At 36.0% G+C, this 19079-nt stretch overlaps 1 protein-coding gene across 1 annotated transcript; it reads right to left on the bottom strand.

Annotated features, from left to right (window-relative positions):
• Positions 1-1388: 1388 nt before the first annotated feature.
• On the bottom strand, positions 1389-11550 carry LOC106741540 (solute carrier family 41 member 1-like). The gene is made up of 9 exons (XM_014613669.1): positions 11212-11550; positions 8294-8404; positions 7777-8043; positions 5809-6086; positions 4412-4745; positions 3715-4009; positions 3158-3363; positions 2752-2900; positions 1389-2665 (listed from the first exon to the last, which is right to left on the bottom strand). The coding sequence occupies exons 3-9, from the start codon at positions 8039-8041 to the stop codon at positions 2465-2467; spliced, it is 1728 nt and encodes a 575-aa protein (XP_014469155.1). The 5' UTR covers positions 8042-8043; positions 8294-8404; positions 11212-11550; the 3' UTR covers positions 1389-2464.
• Between the last annotated feature and the right edge of the window lie 7529 nt (positions 11551-19079).

The raw sequence follows: 19079 nt of genomic DNA, 5'->3' as shown, positions 1-19079 counted from the left end.
AAAGTTGCCTGTCTAAAGTATTACTTTTGGTCTTTATTTATAATTGCTTCGCATTCAAAGTGACTTTTGGACGACTAATTCGTTATAAAATACACTTTTTATGGAATACATTTCTCGTTCACGATCTTTTGAATTAATTTCTAAAACAGCTTATAAAGGTCGAAGTATTTAACGCTGTTACTTGATAGAATGAGGATAAATAAGTACACTTCTGACAGGGATGTATGTTGGCAATAAATACTATTCGAAAGACGATCACCTGAGTTTGTATAATTATTTGTACGTTGCGGTATACATGTATCTATTAAAATAGATGGTTGATACAGTCGACCATTAGTTTTGCAACTCTCAATAGTAAATAGCATTGAGACGGTGAATAATATTAATGTATTGAAAGAAAAATACTGTTACTTCATGAATCATTGACGATCCAATTGAATAAACTAATTTTAAAATTCGCCGGGCCCTTAATTGAACCGTTACAGCAGGTATAATATTAAGATTAATAATAATTAATATATGACATTAAAATGTGATTAAAATGCATAATATGTGGAGACAATATGTCTCAATTATGCGTTACTGTCTGCAACACACACGAGTATATAAATATTATACATGAAACACACGACCTAAAAGTGAGTCGTTCTTAAAAATATAAAAGAAACCGAGCAAATTTTGAAATCATATTTAACAGTTTTATTCTGTTAAATATATCGGTTGAATTTTGCAAGTTTCGCATGCGTTATGTTCGCTATGTTATGAGAATGAGTGCTGACGAAAAGAATGGATGTCTGATTTCGTTTAATATATCTAATTGATAGAAGAAAGTTCAAATTTAGTTACGATATCGTTGCTACAGCGTAGTAGGAAACGTCATAACACTCAAAACGTTGAAAACGAATGCTTGAAACGTGAATTCTGCGCATGTTCGGGGATTGATAATTGACGCAAACTAATTACTTGGCATTGTTCAACGCGCGTTATATAATCGTTGTCTCGAAGATCGCTTGCGTAATTAAATAAAGTACATAAATTAGCGGTAAGGGACGATCGCGATTATCATTTGTCTTAATGATTCGCAGTATACGCAGTTAACGCGATATCGGAACATCACTTTGATAGTCGTAATTGTGTAACATTATGTGTGTGACAGTGGAAAAATGTATTCGCGAGTTGAATATGCGTTTGTAAAAAAATGTACATGTATATTTTAATTGCATATAAATACATATGAATTTTATAAAATATATGTTGATGTATTATATGTTGATGTATTATATGTTGATGTATAAATGCATTTTTGTATTAAATATAGTAGTATATATATAATATATACTACATACTTTTCAAAAATATATTCAACATACATGACTTATACAAAAGCATATTCAAAACTGTTCGTTCATTAAGCCCATTTTAGATAATTTGCAACGAAACTTTGTGCACAAAATTCTATTTGTATAATATTTGAAGAATCGGAATTATATCTGTAGATGTATGTGTACATGTCAAATACATATCGTACACTCATATACACACAAATGTTTTTCGTGTTACATGTCACATGAAATTATAAATAAAATTACTCTTTGAGAAATTACAGATCATCTAAAATGGGTCTTACTCGTCAATACATTATTGCCTAACATTAGTATATTATATTCATGACAGAATGACTGCTTCAAATGTCCAGCGAACGCCAAGAGTACAAATCCCTATAGATACGTTCGCTTATTTACGACTGTTCATAATTTTATAAATTATGATCATTATTTAAAAATTAGAATATATCGCAACGCTGTTGTGCTTCCCTATTTTATCTCGTATCACGACACTATTATTCAGACAGTATGAATGCCTAAATGACGTCTGAAAGGCGGAAATTTCAGAGATTTAGCACACTCCCTAGACGTCTTTTAGATGCTACTGAATTGTTGCTATTGAATTGACTAGGCTTCTATTGATTTACGAGATATTCGTGTTGCCGAGAAAACGCGAGAAAACGCGCGATATACTGAAGAAAAATCATACTTGCTAAAACTAAAACTACAATTTATCATATGGATCTCGACTAATCGATCTTATTTGAACAGTTTGTGTCCTATAGTCGCGGATTACTCGTTTTCGCGAACAGATTATCAATAACGATTGTTTAATTATATCCCTAATGTGAGTATTTTTCTGTCTACTTCTCTCGTCCTTGTTTACAATATCGTACTGGTTTTGCGTTCTTTTCTTTTCGAGAATACTAATCGAGTCGACTGGCTGTTATTTCTAACGCCGTTCCGCCAATTGTTACAAATAAATGCCGTTCCGCCTATCATTTCAAATAAATGAATTCAAATTGTTTTTACGGCAATTAATTTGTTTATTCTCGTTCGTAAAATTATCGCTAAAAGTTATCACTAAACGCTTCTTGTACCGTGTATACAACACACTTTTCCTTTTAACTCTAATTGGTCTACGTTGCTCCGCCGACTGACTCACCTACGCAGTATTCCTTATGTATTACGTATATGAACCAGAAGGCCAACGCTAGGAACAGGGATCCGCTGAGATCTCCCAGTGCCGTTAAGTAGGGTATTGCCGAATTGTCAGGATCTATTTTGTATCGCCACATCGCATGGATCATAATGTACGCGATGTATAAGAGGAACATCACCTGATACAAAGAGAATTGTATTATATTCGCTGGCTCTTGAATTTTTAATCAAATTATAAACTTATCGAATCTGTTGCATAACTTACCTGCAATACGGAGACAATCAGATAGGCGACTACGAAGTATGCATTCAACATGCAATTGTCTTCGTTCACGTAATCGGCGACAAAGACGAAGATCAGCTGACCGATAATCGCCATGCCAATGAGCATCCTAGCAGTCTTTGCGGTTTGAGCTGTTTGTTAAGGAATAAACACTATCAGTTATTGAACGGATGCATAGAAAATTCCTGTGTTAATTAAAAACACATTATATAGGACAATGTGCGTTTGCTTGAGCATAGACGAGAGAAACGGGAATGCAGAAAAAGAATATATCCAGAAGATATTGATAATTATTGACGAAACATATTCTTTGGCAGTAATAACGGTAATATAAATGTGCCTTTCGACGTAGGTTTTAATTTAAATTTAATTTAAATTAATTACTTACATCCTTTGAAAAGCACTTTCCACGGTGCTATAAATATTTTGGCGTTCGGTGGCAAAATTCCCATGATAGAAGATTGATGTAGCATTGTAGAGGTACGAGATGCTTGCACAGACACAAGGTTGCCACCAATGCCATTAATAATTGGTGAGAAGATAGCGAATCCATTGTACATGTTGACAACGCGATCAAGGATTAATCCGCCAAAGCTAAAGAACAGAAAATGGCATAATTGTATATGTAAATAAAGAACAACGTTCAACACAAAATAATAATTATTAGTATGAACTTTACAACATATTATGTTATATTAATATATCTTATAATAAAATATATATAAAAAAATCATGTTATAGATTATATTAATATAACTTATAAATTTATGTATCAATTAAATATGGAATAACACAAGATAATAAGTGAGTAAAAGCTAGTGTGCAAGCAAATAATTCGTAACATCACGGATGAATAATTTGGTCTGAAATCGTCGAGAAATATGAAGCATTGGAAGAATCTGAATGTGTTTAAATAAATTAAATAACAGACTATGTTGGACTAACCCACTGATGAGGAGAGCGGACAATACTGGAACCCAACCAGTCTTCAACACCTTACTCGTGTATTTGTTTTTTAACACTATTATAATCCAACATGGCAAGAGCAAGAGGTACCCCGCAAGAATGACATATAACACCCATATTTGAGTGCCCAGTCTGAGATAGAGCTGCGATGAGATGCCGGATAAAACGCTGATAGACACGACATCACCGAAGGACGCTGCCAAGGGAGTCGCCAAGTTGTCCGGATTCATTTTACATCGGTAGGATAACATGATGACGGCGATCAAAAGGAAATCTGCAAAGGAAAGACGATCGGATCTTAATAAAGAGGTGGCATGAATCACGATTATGAAACGCGATAGGTCGCGTGACCTTTCAGTCGAACGCTAGAACGTAGGTGCGCCTGGAATGTAGGAACTTTCCGCGTCGGCATAATAATTCTCGTTGCACAAAAAAGAGAATATAATAGATCTTTATATTTAGCAAGAAACTCGTGTAAAACACGCATCTGTAAGTATAATATGCATTCGAGTTGCAAGCTGCGATAGCAATCGTTAATGCTAATATCCGATCGAACTGCTGATAATTATAGGCGGAGGAATGGAAACGGTATCACGAATAACCTCTCAACAGGTGTCGACTCATGAGTACGAGCGTAAACGACGTTTGTCAATTAATATTAATAAGTGGGATTTACCTAAGATAAAGCAAGAACTGGTCGCCGTGCTGACGCTCGAGGCCGCCAGCAATACCGCGTGATTCCAGTCGAAACCGTTGTCGGTGTCGGTAGTGATTGCACCTACTGTCATGGCGAACACCGCCACGCAGATTGCCGCGACGATCGCCTGGATTTGCACCAGAGCGATATTACCGATGATCATCTTGACAGTTTCCCGCGCGCTGAACATGTTACCCAAGTTCGCTTGCGTGCTCAGCCGCGACGCCAAGCACATATCGAGATTACCCTTTAAACCAAGCAGTGCTGGTACTAAGATCAGCAATTCGGAGATTGTCTTGAACACCTCCCAGTTCTGAAAACAAATGCAATCATTATAGACATACGTGAAAGAATTCGAATTACTGGGGGCAGTTTAACATGAGTCAATTGTTTTCTGCTTTCCTTATGTGTCCCGCGACGCAGTTATAGTTCAACGCGCTCTACAGATTGGTTATATATGTTACGATAAGATTGTATATACGAGGATTACTTTTAATTTTCGTAACAATAACATGTAATATTCCTTATTATTATATGGGATGTAACAAAATCGCTGTCGTAAATTTTAACTTCTGAGTGAAGATTTATGAGAGAGATTCCTCTTATCTATTTGCACGTGTTTTCATATTCATGTTATGTGATTAAATTTTTCATCAATTAAAATGTTATATAATAAAAAAATTTGAAATACGGAAGTTTATCAGATTTAAAACGGTTGATAAAAAAATTGCGATCTGATGGAGCATTTGTTTTAGACATGCAATCTGTTTTTTATCTTCGCTTGTTTACGAAATCATTTTTATCATAATTATAGAAATTTGAGGCACGTTATATTATTATATTCATTTATGCCGCGATACATGCATCTTATAGCGAAAGACAATGAATTTGCTTATCGTTATTCGGGCGTTTGAGTTCTCTTTGGAGTAGGTGGGCTCTAGAACAATGTAAACTCACGATAAAGGCTACGCGATTATCTCGCTTCGGACTAATCGTACTACGATTTTATGATCTTGGACGAGCTACTACGTCAATCGCAAATCTCTGCCGGAGATCGGCGTTACTCAAGAATGTTGAAAGCACTTAAGATGCTTATACAATTGCGCCAGTGTCGCGTCAAGAATGACACCGTATCCTACTTCGTATGTTCGATAAAGTGCATCGGATCTGATAAAAGAGGCGGAGATCGTCTTTGACACGATAGAGTCGCATTATTTTATCTTCAGACGACGACAAACAGTGAGCCGATAAGGGACAGTCTAAGAAAAAACGAATAATTTAGAGATTCGAATTCTTTCCCGATTTCGGCGACTTGTACAAATAGTCGAAGTTGCCGACCGGCCGGTAAAGAAAGAACCCCCGGGGAGCACCCTCACCTTCACCGTGTTGAGAATGTAGCCGGCACCAATAGTGCCGGCACCGGCGATGAAGAAAGGCACCGACACTTGTAAAATTGTGTGGCACCATTTTTCGGTCCTGATGTCTACTTTGTTCCTGTCTCCATTCGAGCCATTAGGATAGTTTGGATCCGCAGTCGATGAGATTGTTACAATGGAACTGCTAGAAAGAGATCCTCCGCCTTTGTCACCAAAATTGTCGTCGGACATGGCTTTCTTGTCCTTATCTTCCTCGCCATTGGAACGTTTCTGGCCAGCTGTTAAAACATGCCGCATCCAATTAACATAAATTATCAGTCGATTGGCGGGCGAAAGTGAAAGAGCCAGGTCAAATGGAACTATGAATATAATTAAATGAAATATAATACGTGGAATTATTTCGGGAGGCTCGATTATATCTGTTATGCTTTAAAAGTGAACAAGCAAATGACATTTAGTCGATTACATTTTGAGGGTATATTTTCATGGTCACTGAAAGCTGAAATTCGTATTACGGGATATATTTTTTGTACGAACTGTAATTAATCGACCTTGCACTTGTCCCTGAAATCTGTTTGGTTGAAATTCACATGAGACTTAAAAGGGAACTTTAAATAGTTCGCTGGTTAACCTAAGATAATTGGTTTTCCGGCAGTTTCTCAGCGTTTCTACTGTCTTGTCATCCGCGTGTAAACAAATCAGAAAAATTATGTTTCACCTGACGCGTAAACGGCGCGACACGGCCACTGAACGTACATCCTCTCCGTGCAACAACATTTATAAACCGGCGTAATTTCATGGTACTCTGAATTCTACGGTCGTGGCACATCATTATCGATACAGTCACCTCGTCGTCATTATTATCACTGTGTGTACACTGTGCGACCTTTCGTCACGGTATTCGCGAACAATTTGTCATAGCGCGTGGCGATTAATCCATTCACGTCCCGCCGGTGCAGAATTTCGCAAGTTAAAGAGACATAGTGGATTAGCCGCGGTGTTATCGGATGTCGATTACGTTGTCGGAATTTGTCAAGCGCTAAGTGTCTACCGAGCGGACCATCTCGCCATATTGCACTCCACCGTCGCTCGCTAATCGTGCAAAACTGCGGGAATTTGTATCTCAAATCAACTTGCGCGATACTCGTGAATTTTATACGTAGCGTAACGTGGACGTACGTCGTTTCGTTTGGCAGGTGTACGGCGCTTCTCGCACATTGCTGTTGCTTTCAATTTGAGATCGAGATTCGATTTGACGACGTGCCGTCCATTCTCTTATATTTTCGTTCCCGTCGATTCAGCCAAATCATACAAAAATTCTTACGCTTGTCAGCAATCTAATGGTACTATACTAGGTAGATAAGAGAGAAGAATGCCAGAAAAGGAGTTGGCAATAGCGCAAAGGTCGTCACGTGTAAGTCGATAAGTTGATAAGTGAGTCATTTTCGTGCGAAATTATCAGTTTTCCGGTAGAATTTGTTTAAGTCACTGTTTAAGTCACAATTTCTTTATCTCTCGTAATTTCTATTTTTATGTCAAATGTTCTTCTATATTACGTCATTCGTCAGCCTAATTATACACCTTGAATTTTATTCTAGGTAAAACCTCGCGAAGAGTAAGACTCTCAAGTGCACACTTGATCAGAAATCGAAAATGTTGCGATATTAAGGTGGAAATATTTAATGCTTAGATACGTCTCTAACCTTGGTCATTTTTATTATTTTCCTATTTCAATTGGAATAATCAAACTTTCAATGAAGAATAAAAATTTCTTCGTACTTTAAAATTTCTGTTACAATACTCATTTCCATGAATATATATTTTTTAGTTAAAATGCGAGACATAAAATATAAGTTTAATGTTGACTCACCAAAAATTCACTCATTACATAAAATAGATACTTTAATACATTTAAATATTAAGAAAAATTATAGCACGCATATATTTAAAATCGATGATATTGCTTACCGGCCATCTTCTCTGTAACGACGGGTTCTGCATTAATGTTTTCTGTCGGAATGTTCCGCTTGTCGATCCTGTCTATGCTCTCGATGTTCAGCGCATAATTAGTCTTTCCATTCGTCATCATGACGCGAGGTATGGCAAATGCCTCATCCTTAATTTTTTTAAAGTTGATATCCTCTGTCATGTCAATGGGAATCTTGTAGTCATGTATCAAATCATTACTGTCCAGCAAAGCTGGCTCAGTCACAGAGCCCGGAAAAACGACCATAGCTAAAATCAAACGCTTTGATCAGACAGTTTTCCTTTCGAAATTTTTAAGAAATCGTTATATCATAGGAACAACACGGAAATAACATCTATATAAATAAACGAAATGCACTTTTAATTATAAAGTATTAAACTCTGTTTATAGTAAATTGACGTTAATTCGGATTTGTTGCATATGTCACTATCATTTGTGTCTTGACTTTGGTAAATACCCTAACACTCAACACGAAAATTCATTTCGTTATATACGTACCGAATGCGGTGTCGACGTACAACGTTGCAATATCTCGTACGAGGTCGAAGGTTCTTAGGATCAACCTGCGACAAGCTTACATTGCTTCTGCCTATTTTTGCAAGTTTAAACCTGCAATTAAATATACAGTAGGACAGTTAGAACTAGAAATGCTAATATTGTTTGTCAAGGTTGTCAAGTATTAAGCAATACACGTGTGTTATCAGCTGCGCGTTTGTTAGCTATTTCAGTATCGCTATTCTGCAATAGTTGTCATTGGGTAAAATTCAAATGAACGTATTTGTGCATTTTGCATACCGTACATAAACTACTTTGTTTAAATCTATTTTGTTAATAGAAGAAAGAGAAATAAAAAACAGATTAATGACGAGGACATAAAAATGCAAGGACGAAAAAAATTAAAGACCACGATTGCAGAAATCGTGAAACCCGGTTACGTAAAACCACTACGTTTACGTACACGTAACACGATTCTTAGGACGCAGGTGGTGTCCAAGAACTTAGATCTACGTTTCAGGAGTGGAAACTTGAAAATTCGCGCGCCCATCGTGGAAATCTTATCAATGTATGAAATCGATAGTTTAATATAAACCTAATCGTTCGTCAAGAAGGAGAAAGGAGGAGAGGATAATATCTCTCCCGCATAATTCATAACGGACAGCGAGAATGCTCGTCAGATAGAAAGTCGATAACCGAATAATGACCAGCAATTTAACTTATATTCCTCCGTTTGTCACGAATTATCTGTAAAAGTAATATTAGTCGCGAGCTTCAACGTCTTTTTACCTGTTGAAGTTCCTAGATAGACTACAGAAATATTGCCTTGAATTGGTAATATTATTCATCTGATATATAGTATTAATCACATTTACTATCAATGTCACACGTGTTCGACGCAGCGATCTTTAATACCTGGTCCACATAGCTCGCAGAACGCTAAACGCAGGTCGTAATCGCAGACACAAGATGACTATCAGCAAATACAAAGAGCTGATCGTCATTTTGTGTCTGCATTTGCAACCTGCGTCTTGCGTTTTACGAGCTATCTAGACGAGAGATCAGCGTAACAGCATAATTTTTCCTCATATCTGCATTATCAAACTAAATCCGTTTTATTCAGTTACATAAAAAAATATATAAAATAGTTTGCGGGGAAAATATCCCAAATAAATCTTAGTAGCGAATATGTTAAGTTACTAATATCGATGTTACCGGTTAATCGCCGAAAATTTATTTGTCTGAGAAATGAGAGAAAAGGAATTCTTTTTATTATTGATAATGCGCCATTCTTATCTATGTATAAGCTGTGTCGTCATATCATTAATATTCTTAAAAGAAAATTAAGGCAATCGCGATATGTCTTCAGTGATTGATAACGATAATTATTACCGCCCAAGTCGTTGCTCTGGCCAGCTAACGTTCGGAGGTCTCGTATAACATAATATGCAGAATCAGCAAGACCGCCGTGGGAGTGATAGACAACTCGCTCTTTTGCACCGCGATTTAATCTGATCGCACGTGTCGCCAGAATTAAATTACGCACGCGCGTGCGAGAAAGGGATGCACGCGCTTTTTCCACGTTCGAATGCGAGACGTTTCCGCAATCTTTGGTTCGCGAAAGTACGGAAAAAGCCGATTTAAATCAACCGCATGTGAACTCGAGAGCGATCGTCAGAAAAAATTTTATTTTTATCGTATCGAAGAAAATAATAAATAATACCAAGAAACGATAATTAACAATATCACATGGCGATCTGTTGGTTTCTGTTTTTCGACCGGCGAAGTAAATAAACGATTAATTTTGGCAGATCGCTGTCTCCATATGCGTGTGTAATATTAATTACCACGGTAACTTTTATCGCATTATTATTCATTTGTTCAATTAAGCTCGATTGAATTAAGTCTGATAAATAAGTTGGATATTAATATGATGTAATTACGATAATTTCGCTCGTCTGTGCCTGATCATGTACTTTGACGATTATCAATCACTCTGTAAACTGCTATATGAATACTCTCGTGTTGCATTACCATATCATCGCTGTACGATATATAATCCTTGCGAACGTATATACATTCAGACAAATAATACACTTCCACTTTAGACTTCGTCCAAGGAAATCATCATGTTAAAAAACACGTTTATCATGCGCGATAATCGCTTTAAAAGTATGTTCACTTTCACACGGATAATAAAAGACTAAAATTGTTCAAATGCTCAAATGGTCTTTTGAAGTTGCTTCACAACGTTATGGCAACGGCAGACAGATTTATTAACTATTAGGCTAAGCTCATTACTTGAGAATGGCTCACGTTGACTTAAAAACATTAAATATCGAGAAAGCTTTAAACTTCATATCACAAATTGCATTTAAATTTACTTTACTAATGGTTTTCAAGAAATATTAGTCATAATTCACAATGTACTTTTGTTCCATGTAATTGTTTATTTCTAAAATATTTTAAAAAAATATTCTAAATTATTTTACAAAATTCTTATTTATTGCACAGATTAATTCGTTTTATTAGAAATCGATGAAATGCCATTAATTTTTTTTATATATAAATGTGAATAAATGATTCCTTTCTTTCTTCTTTATGTTGACAAAAGAAGAAGTCGGAACGATCGCGAATGAAAATTTACGGACGCATGCGCTTTCGCGCGCTCAATAAATCTGCTTGTACTTCGATGAGTTAAAATATACATCAGAATTACCTCAGTTGCATTTATCAATAGTAATCTTCTATCTATATTTTATCGAGACAATAAAATTATCGATATAATAGACAGATAATAGAATTCTTAGAAATGCATTAGACACTGATAAAAAAAAAGAAAAGAGAAAGGGAGAAAGTAGAACAATAAAAACGGGCAAAAAATCGTAAGACAAATGGTGCCAATATGTATCAATACTTACGTAGGTATGTCACGTTGAATGTACGCCAGCGTGTCGAAGTTCTTCAATAGACCCTCGTCCGTGGGAAATTCGTTACCTATGGTTTCAGCGGAAACTTAGATCCTTTTGATGACCTTTCGGATATGATGCAGCTTGACTCTTCCTTCTTCGTGCGACTCAAGTGATTTATTTTTTTCACGAGAAATTTCACAAAAGACTAGTCGGAAATACGAACATGCTGTCAGGATTTTTAGCGTTATAATAAAAAAATCACTATCACTGAAGATAAAGAGGAAGTCGATACTTTTTCCGATTTTTCGAGAGAGTACGATCGGCGTCTCAGTTGATCCGCGTGCCTCGCGCGGTTCGGCTTGACTGATAAAAGGAAGCCGTAACACGATTGTCACTACCTCCTCGCTCTTTGCTCGTCTACCTGCCTCGGCGAGTATGCACGTGCGCTATCTCACCAGACCGGTTAAAGGTGGGAGTCCGATCCTAAAGTAAATCACGAATCGCCCCGCGAGCGTAACCAGAAATTAATAAGACTCTTCCCGGCCCTTAACTGGCGGGAGAGTGAATTTCGATGACTTCGAAGACTAGTTACCGAATGTTTGAACTGAACAAGACACGACCGAAGAATAACACGACTAAGAACTGAAGTCTCTATAAATACCCCAGAACCTAGGTCCCTTGAGTAGGGTATACTACATTTCTATTCGTCGTTTAAAATATCAACCTTTTTTTCTAAATGTCGATATTTTCTTGAAAGAGATTTTTTTTGAAGGATTCCAACTAGTTAATGACAATGTATGTGATGAAAGCTGAGAATTTTAGAACGTTTTTAGAGAGGGGAGTTTGAAGCAAGGTTTCTCCAGGGGTTTCTCCAGGGCCGTTATAACTAGCGTCGATATGCCGACAAGTATTGGAATATTGAGGTTATCAATGTAAACGAAGCTGTATTCGTTTTTATTTAAATATTAATTGGCTGTTCGCCTGTCGAATTTAAATATACGGGCTAAAGATACAACTGCAGATGATATGATTCCACGTGCAAAATTAAATCGAAATCATAGAATAATTTTTTCCCTTTTCAAAAAGATTGACGACTTCAGGAAAAAAAATATTTAGAACATATATATATATATACATATGAATATTTTGTAGGAATCTAAAATTGTCACACATACATGGATTATTATTATTATATTATTGTGTTTTTTTTACAGTAAAAAGTATTTTTACTGAGCATTCATAGGATTCTGATTTGTTGCAACTTAGTTTGATTTAATGGGAAATTTGAAATCGAAGAAACCCGGCCGATGTATATCATTAATGGAACAACAAATTTTTATCAGTTATCGTATCAATTTCCGGCATATTGAGGAAATATCTTTAAAAAGTCGCAATTGTTGTTGTTTAACTGCATAATTTTTTCTCATTCCTCGATAAGTAATATAGACTGCTGATTAGGTTGTCGGCACACACATATCAAGATTAGAATCAAATCGCACACAGACGTTTATTCAATTAATGCAAATTGCTTGTTGGTATTCCATTTACCTAATGTCACATTGCATGCGATGCTTTCTAATGTGTATGCTGACCGTCACGCTTAAACAGTTTAGTTCGCTACATATACTTAACAATACAACCATGTGATTTATGGTAAATGTCGTTTTTGGAAAGTTCGAGAATAAGAATACAGAAGGTCAGTCAACATTAGCAGAAGGTCTCTAAATCCTTTAAAAGGAATTTTAAAACTTTTATCTTACTTTTCTAAACTATTTATATATTGCTTCTAAAACCTTCAACATATTCTTCTAAAAGATTTTCTTCAAAGTTATTCTTTTAAGACACATTTAGGTCCCAGCCAACTCTTTTTCTCTGCATTCTTTTCTTTCTTTACTTTCTTTTTTGCAGAAGTCCCTTTTCCTTTTGTTCCGCTTTTCTCTTTTCTGAATGTCTATATACAAATGATAATAATAAATCAATATATCTTTCGTTTCTCAACAAATATTTGTAAAGTAAACTTTTATAAACCATTTATACGAACGTGACGGCGCTTAAATATGACGTTAGTTAAACAACTTGCGTCATAGAATCATTAAATGGGGTTTTAAAATGCTCACGTCGAGACGGCCGTCAGTGCATAGAACTGAGTCACAGATCGATTAGTACGTACGTATCTTCTACGTTACGTATATGCGCTTATGCAAACTTTAACTCACTCGTTAATGCACGAATATATACTTCGTCCTTCCGTGCGTGAGCCATGAATATTGCGTGTGTCGTGAATATCTCCGATACGATGTACGATTGCACGATTGGCATTCCATGCACGTAAACACATATGGCCTCTACGTCGGGATTCACCTTACTTCGTGACGATCGTTACACTGAAACGGGGGAATACCGTGACGGCCGGTGAAACAGGTGTCACTTATTTTCTGCGGGACTTATTGTGAATTTTTCCCACGTCGGCAACTACGTGCATGTCATTATTCGATGATAACGATTGACGTTGTCTTTGCGCGACCATTAATTATACCTGTCGTTTAACGTACACCGGCGGCAATTATATGGCTCGAGCGGAAATCGTTTCTGAGAAAGAATGTGCAGTGTGTTTGAAAATAATTCTTCGTGAAATCGAAACGTTATTTAAGATTATTTCAACGAGAAGGAGTGAACTCTTTATTTCTCTCGTTATGAAACTTTTCTGAGTAATCAAGGAAAGGAAAAATTTTAGAGGAATTATCATTTTTTCTTAATAAACGACTATACGATTAAAAGGAAAATATATAATAAGAAATATGTAAGATATATAATAAACGATGTATTTTAGAAAAAATTGTTACTTTAATAATGTTAAGTCAACCTTCACAGGTCTTAACCGTAATATCAGTGAGATTTAATTAGGTGTCTTTAGAAAGTGTGAGTTTATTGCCTTAAAAGAAAATATACGTAAATTTGAAAAAAAATAAATTTCACTGCAAACTCTGTGATTTGATGGAAAATTCAACGATTAATGTATGTGCGTTACTTCTGCGAAATATTTGGACGCTAGATAATTGAATTTCTACTTAATAACAGAGAATAATATACCTTCAAACAGCTAGTAATCCTCGTAATTTCAAGCAAGTTTTTTTCTCTAAGTCATTGTTATTCTTTCTCAAATGTTGCAAAGTGCGATATATTAATTATTTATATATCGCAAGTGTTTCGAAGATTATATTATATCTTATTTATAAGACATACTTTGAATTAAAAAATGGCTTTCTCTTAACAATTGCCGTTAATTGCACTTTTCAAGGACGCTTTCAGCGACAAACACGCGTAATCTGATGCAGCTCATGGAATCGGGTGCGAACTGATTATCACTAACTGTATCCGACCATTAGATATCGCAGTTATTCCCTATGCGGACGTTTCGTACGAACTTATCTATTAGACGGTATCATGCGCCTATTCGCGCGTGCGTCATAACGAATATGTTCATTGTTTGCTGTCTAAAATTATCGATTAAATACGCGACGAAATCGATATAAACATACTTTTCGTCGTATATGTACTATACACTTGCGATATTTGCGAGTATTTTAATTATTGATAAGTATCGCATGTACGACGATAGTGGCAACAAATTGATCCTCATATTATCAGAAACATACAAAGTCGACTTGCCGTTATTCTCGTATCGCGAGTTTTTCCAATAATTAAAGATAGAAATTCTTCAATGTGACAGGAAATATGGTGCCGTAGTGGATATTTTTAGCTTGCGCGAATTTTTCACGTCTTATCCTGCAGTTCGTTCGCAACAAATAGTTATCATCATTAGAACGGATTTACTGACCGAAATTATACAGATATCGGTCTAAGATTGCTACTGTAAGTTGTTTAATATATCGTCTTCGATATCACTTCAAAGTGTATTTCTTGCCCTTATGTAATGCAGCGAAACTGTTTTGCTGTAATTCGTGAAAGCGAAATGAGACAGAATCGCTGGGATCTCGAGAACTCACGGTTTATTATCGTTAGCCGGCTTTATGTTCACTGAGATTATAAAGTCGATTCGAGAGCTGTAAGCAAATAATGATAAATCGTCACCTAGGTCAATTATTTACCGCGACACTTCAGTTGTTATTCGAGAGATCAATGTGTTATATTTTCACATTTCGAGAAACAGAATAATCCGCGCGACTTAATCCTGTGAATTGTTTAATACACGATACAGACAGACAACATGATTCATGTTACAATAAAACTTTAGCCACAGTATTTTTGATAATTTTTTTAATAAGGAGCAGTCTAAAATATCAAGCCGGTAAGAACAATACGAATAACGCGGAAAAAATATTACATACACTTGAAGGGATTAATATTCCGAATACAAAAAGAAAAGTCGATAGTCTCAATCAAAGTGCTCGAAATGCATCAGCATCGTGAAGAGCGAATGCACGAAGCTTAAGATAGTAGTAGCATAAAATGAGTTTTTAAAAATTCATTGAAACTTTTGCATTATATACGAATTTAAAAATATCACTTAATTATTAGATATTCTTTCACCGAACAAATAGGAATCAAGCTGATGTCGACGAATTATATTTCGCGATGCGACGCAAATCGCAGCGACGACTCGCACATGAGAATGCGAAATGTATGATACATTTTACAATCGAGCTTACCGAAAGAAAATGAGCTCTGAGTTTACAGACGTCGAGAGTCGCGCAATAAAGCAGTTGTAAAATTTGTTTACTCTGTGCAGCGTCCGATACATGGCAAAGCTACGACAACAGAGAGCAGTCGCATATTCGAGCACAATGCGCAGCTTTCGCGATAAAGTAGCATGAAAAGTTCTTAACGATACATCGATAACGGGCGGCTGCGTTCCACGATCGCAAGCCCGTCTTTACTCATTGATTAATGCACGTCTATGTTTCTTTTTATCGAAAATAATCATAAAATAGGAACGAGAATCCGGCAAAGGCGTCTAAGAGAATCGTTCTAAGAAATCACGTTTAAGCTTTGTACATTCTCTTTCTGTTATCACGACATTGACAAACTTCAAGCACGATGATTAAGGTTATCTCAACATTTCTCTTCGTTCGAAATGTTAATCCTTTCAGGTGAAAGTTTTTCCGCGTTAATAAAATGTTAAATAAATCATTAAGCGGAATAGCTTAATAATTATTAATTAATGGGAAGAATACTACTTTGTAAATCGTAATGCAGCTAATTTCCACGCACATATAATCATATAATAATTAAATGTTAAGTTCTAATTTGTAAGGTAGACATATTTTGGTGCGTGAGATGAAAACATTCCTTTTTTTCTGAACGATCACACTCGAACAGCGAATCGCGACGGAGGAATTATTCGGGCGATAAAAATCTTAAAACGATCGTCGAATCTTTTTGCGTGCGGTTCACATGTCATGTACCATTATGACGTCATCGTGTTTTACGCCATTACGATGTCAGACAATATAATTGAAATCCAGATTGAGGTCGCTCTCATCAAGCAGCGACATTATTAATGCGATTATCATTATACTAACATTTGAGATGTGCCACGTGATCCCTCTAATTATTGTTTTTTCCTCTGTTTTTCCAGCAAGACGAGCAATTTTCGTCGAGTTCTGCCATTTTCACGATGGTCAGTGGACGTTCATATAATACCATGCGGCTCGCCTCTTCGTGGGAAATTCTCAGCCGTGTCGCAGTATCACCTTTGTACATGATAGAAAGGAGATATCCGATGGCGATTACGCGTGTATATGTCTTAGTCATTGACCAGGTAAAAAAATTTCAATGAAGCTCACATTTCTGCGACGGACTTTCCGCGCGAGAAGGAATACACGCTCGTTCGTGATCCGCGAACGTGACTTCTAATTTTTATTAGCGAATAACAATGTCGGTTGTAAATATTTCTTACATAAGCGTTGACAGTGTCTTTGTATTGGCCGACATCGCATACTTGCGCACGTAACTTGCGTACGTAATGTAATTTTATAGAAATGTTTTTCCCGTCTGCGTGCGTCTACAGGCGAATTCGACGTATCGAGCGTGTTTTCGATCCCGCCCTTTGCAGTTTGACGCGTAAGATCGGAATTTCTCGTCATTCATGCTATCGATAAGCATCTATAGAAGATAGGAGTTAACCAGCTTGAAATATATCAAAGGGACATACCTCGATAAAAATAAACCGACTATAACACCTCGATCATCATCATAAATGCATTAGGAAATTCTGCTCTTCGCTTCGCTCAGAATGTTAAATAAGCTTTATTTAAAAGAGACCGAACGTTGGTTTTACTTATTTTGAAAGTTGAAGGTTTTTGAAAATTTCACGTCTTGGAAATATTAATACGTATAGACAATACGTGTTATTTGTTTTTTTTGAGACGATATAAATAAAATTATTTAAGTAATTAGCATTATATGTGTCAATTTATGAACAATCAAAGCTTATTTGTAGTAACGAATTTCTGACGTATCTTAAGATTTTGCATTGTTGTCTTGCAAATTATTTATTCTGGTAAAACAGGACGTATTGTCTGTGACGACGCAAGTTGTTGACATATTTTCTCGTGTTTATTACGTAAAGGGAAAATTGCTTTCCGTCGTGTGTTTCGTTAAGATTTCGAAATTTACATAGGAGATGAAGTTGTATCGATATATATCTACAGTTAATACAAGGGTCTTGCCAGATTTTTTATCATTCCTATACTGTAATAAAGATTCATCGCAATTATGACGTAACCGATTCGGTAATGGATTCTTTTTTACGTTGTTGCTACTTGTTGTGCCGATTTTATCAGATCAGATGTGTGCGGTTTATCGTAATTTTTATCCATACATTGCCAGTGTCACGTGTTCAAGTGCCATTTCTTTGATAATTGCCTGCGTATGTATTATCATCTAGGTTAAGCAAATCATTATGCTACAAACGATAATGACACTCTATCAGGAGAGAACATTCCTTTAAATTTCCGACAAAATTACGTATTACTACAAATGCAAAAATATTTATGCGATCTTCTAAAATAATCAGGAATTAATATTTTTCCGGTTTTTCATCTTTTTTTTTTAACTTTTTCTCGATATCCTTTCCAACCGTAGGTAGAAAAGTTAGGATTACAGGATCTGTTTTGTGGGGTTTTGAGGTAACAAAAGTCTGGAATGGTAATATAGGAGGGTGAAAGAACAACAAACTTAATGATCGTTAGACTATATTATTGGACGTGTCCAACTATCCTTGGCTAACAAATAATATCGATCGACGAACAATGAATCTCTATAAACTTACAATGTAATTTTGATTTTGAATATTTTGATTTTGGATTTCCTACCTTCCGCTTCTCCTCATATACTTTGTACCCTCAGTCGCGTCGGTGATTGTGCCGACGGCCGCTCCGAAAGAATGTCGCACACGGAGGAGAGATATTATAATGAGCGCGATGATGCACGAACGAAATTACCTCTATACGACAAATCATCGTCATGATCGCATCGTGAATTTCAAAAATATCTCTCGGTCGAAGGTAAAAATACTTTTTGACACCGAAGCGTAGCACTCTCCGTCCATATCACGTTCTAATTTGTGTAAAAGAAATCAGTTCTCTCGTTAGTGGTTCTTATTTTCAGTTATTACATTTGCGTATTAAATTCTTTTCGGGAGAGGAGGGGGTGAGCTTCGTTTAAAATATACACGTTAAGTATATAAAATTTCGAGTAAGAATAACCGATGCAGTCTTTTACACAAATCAGTTACAAAAGACGCGTGCACTCTCTTTCACGCAATAGTTTTTGATCCTATTTAATTTAATCATGCACACATCATATTTTATATTCTCAGTTCTTTATATATATATATATATATATATATATAT

The sequence above is a fragment of the Dinoponera quadriceps genome, unplaced genomic scaffold (genome assembly GCF_001313825.1).
Source record: "Dinoponera quadriceps isolate SergipeBrazil2010 unplaced genomic scaffold, ASM131382v1 scaffold405, whole genome shotgun sequence".
NCBI lineage: Eukaryota > Metazoa > Arthropoda > Insecta > Hymenoptera > Formicidae > Dinoponera > Dinoponera quadriceps.
Note: the sequence above shows the minus strand (reverse complement) of the source record. Positions and strands in the feature narration are given on the sequence as shown.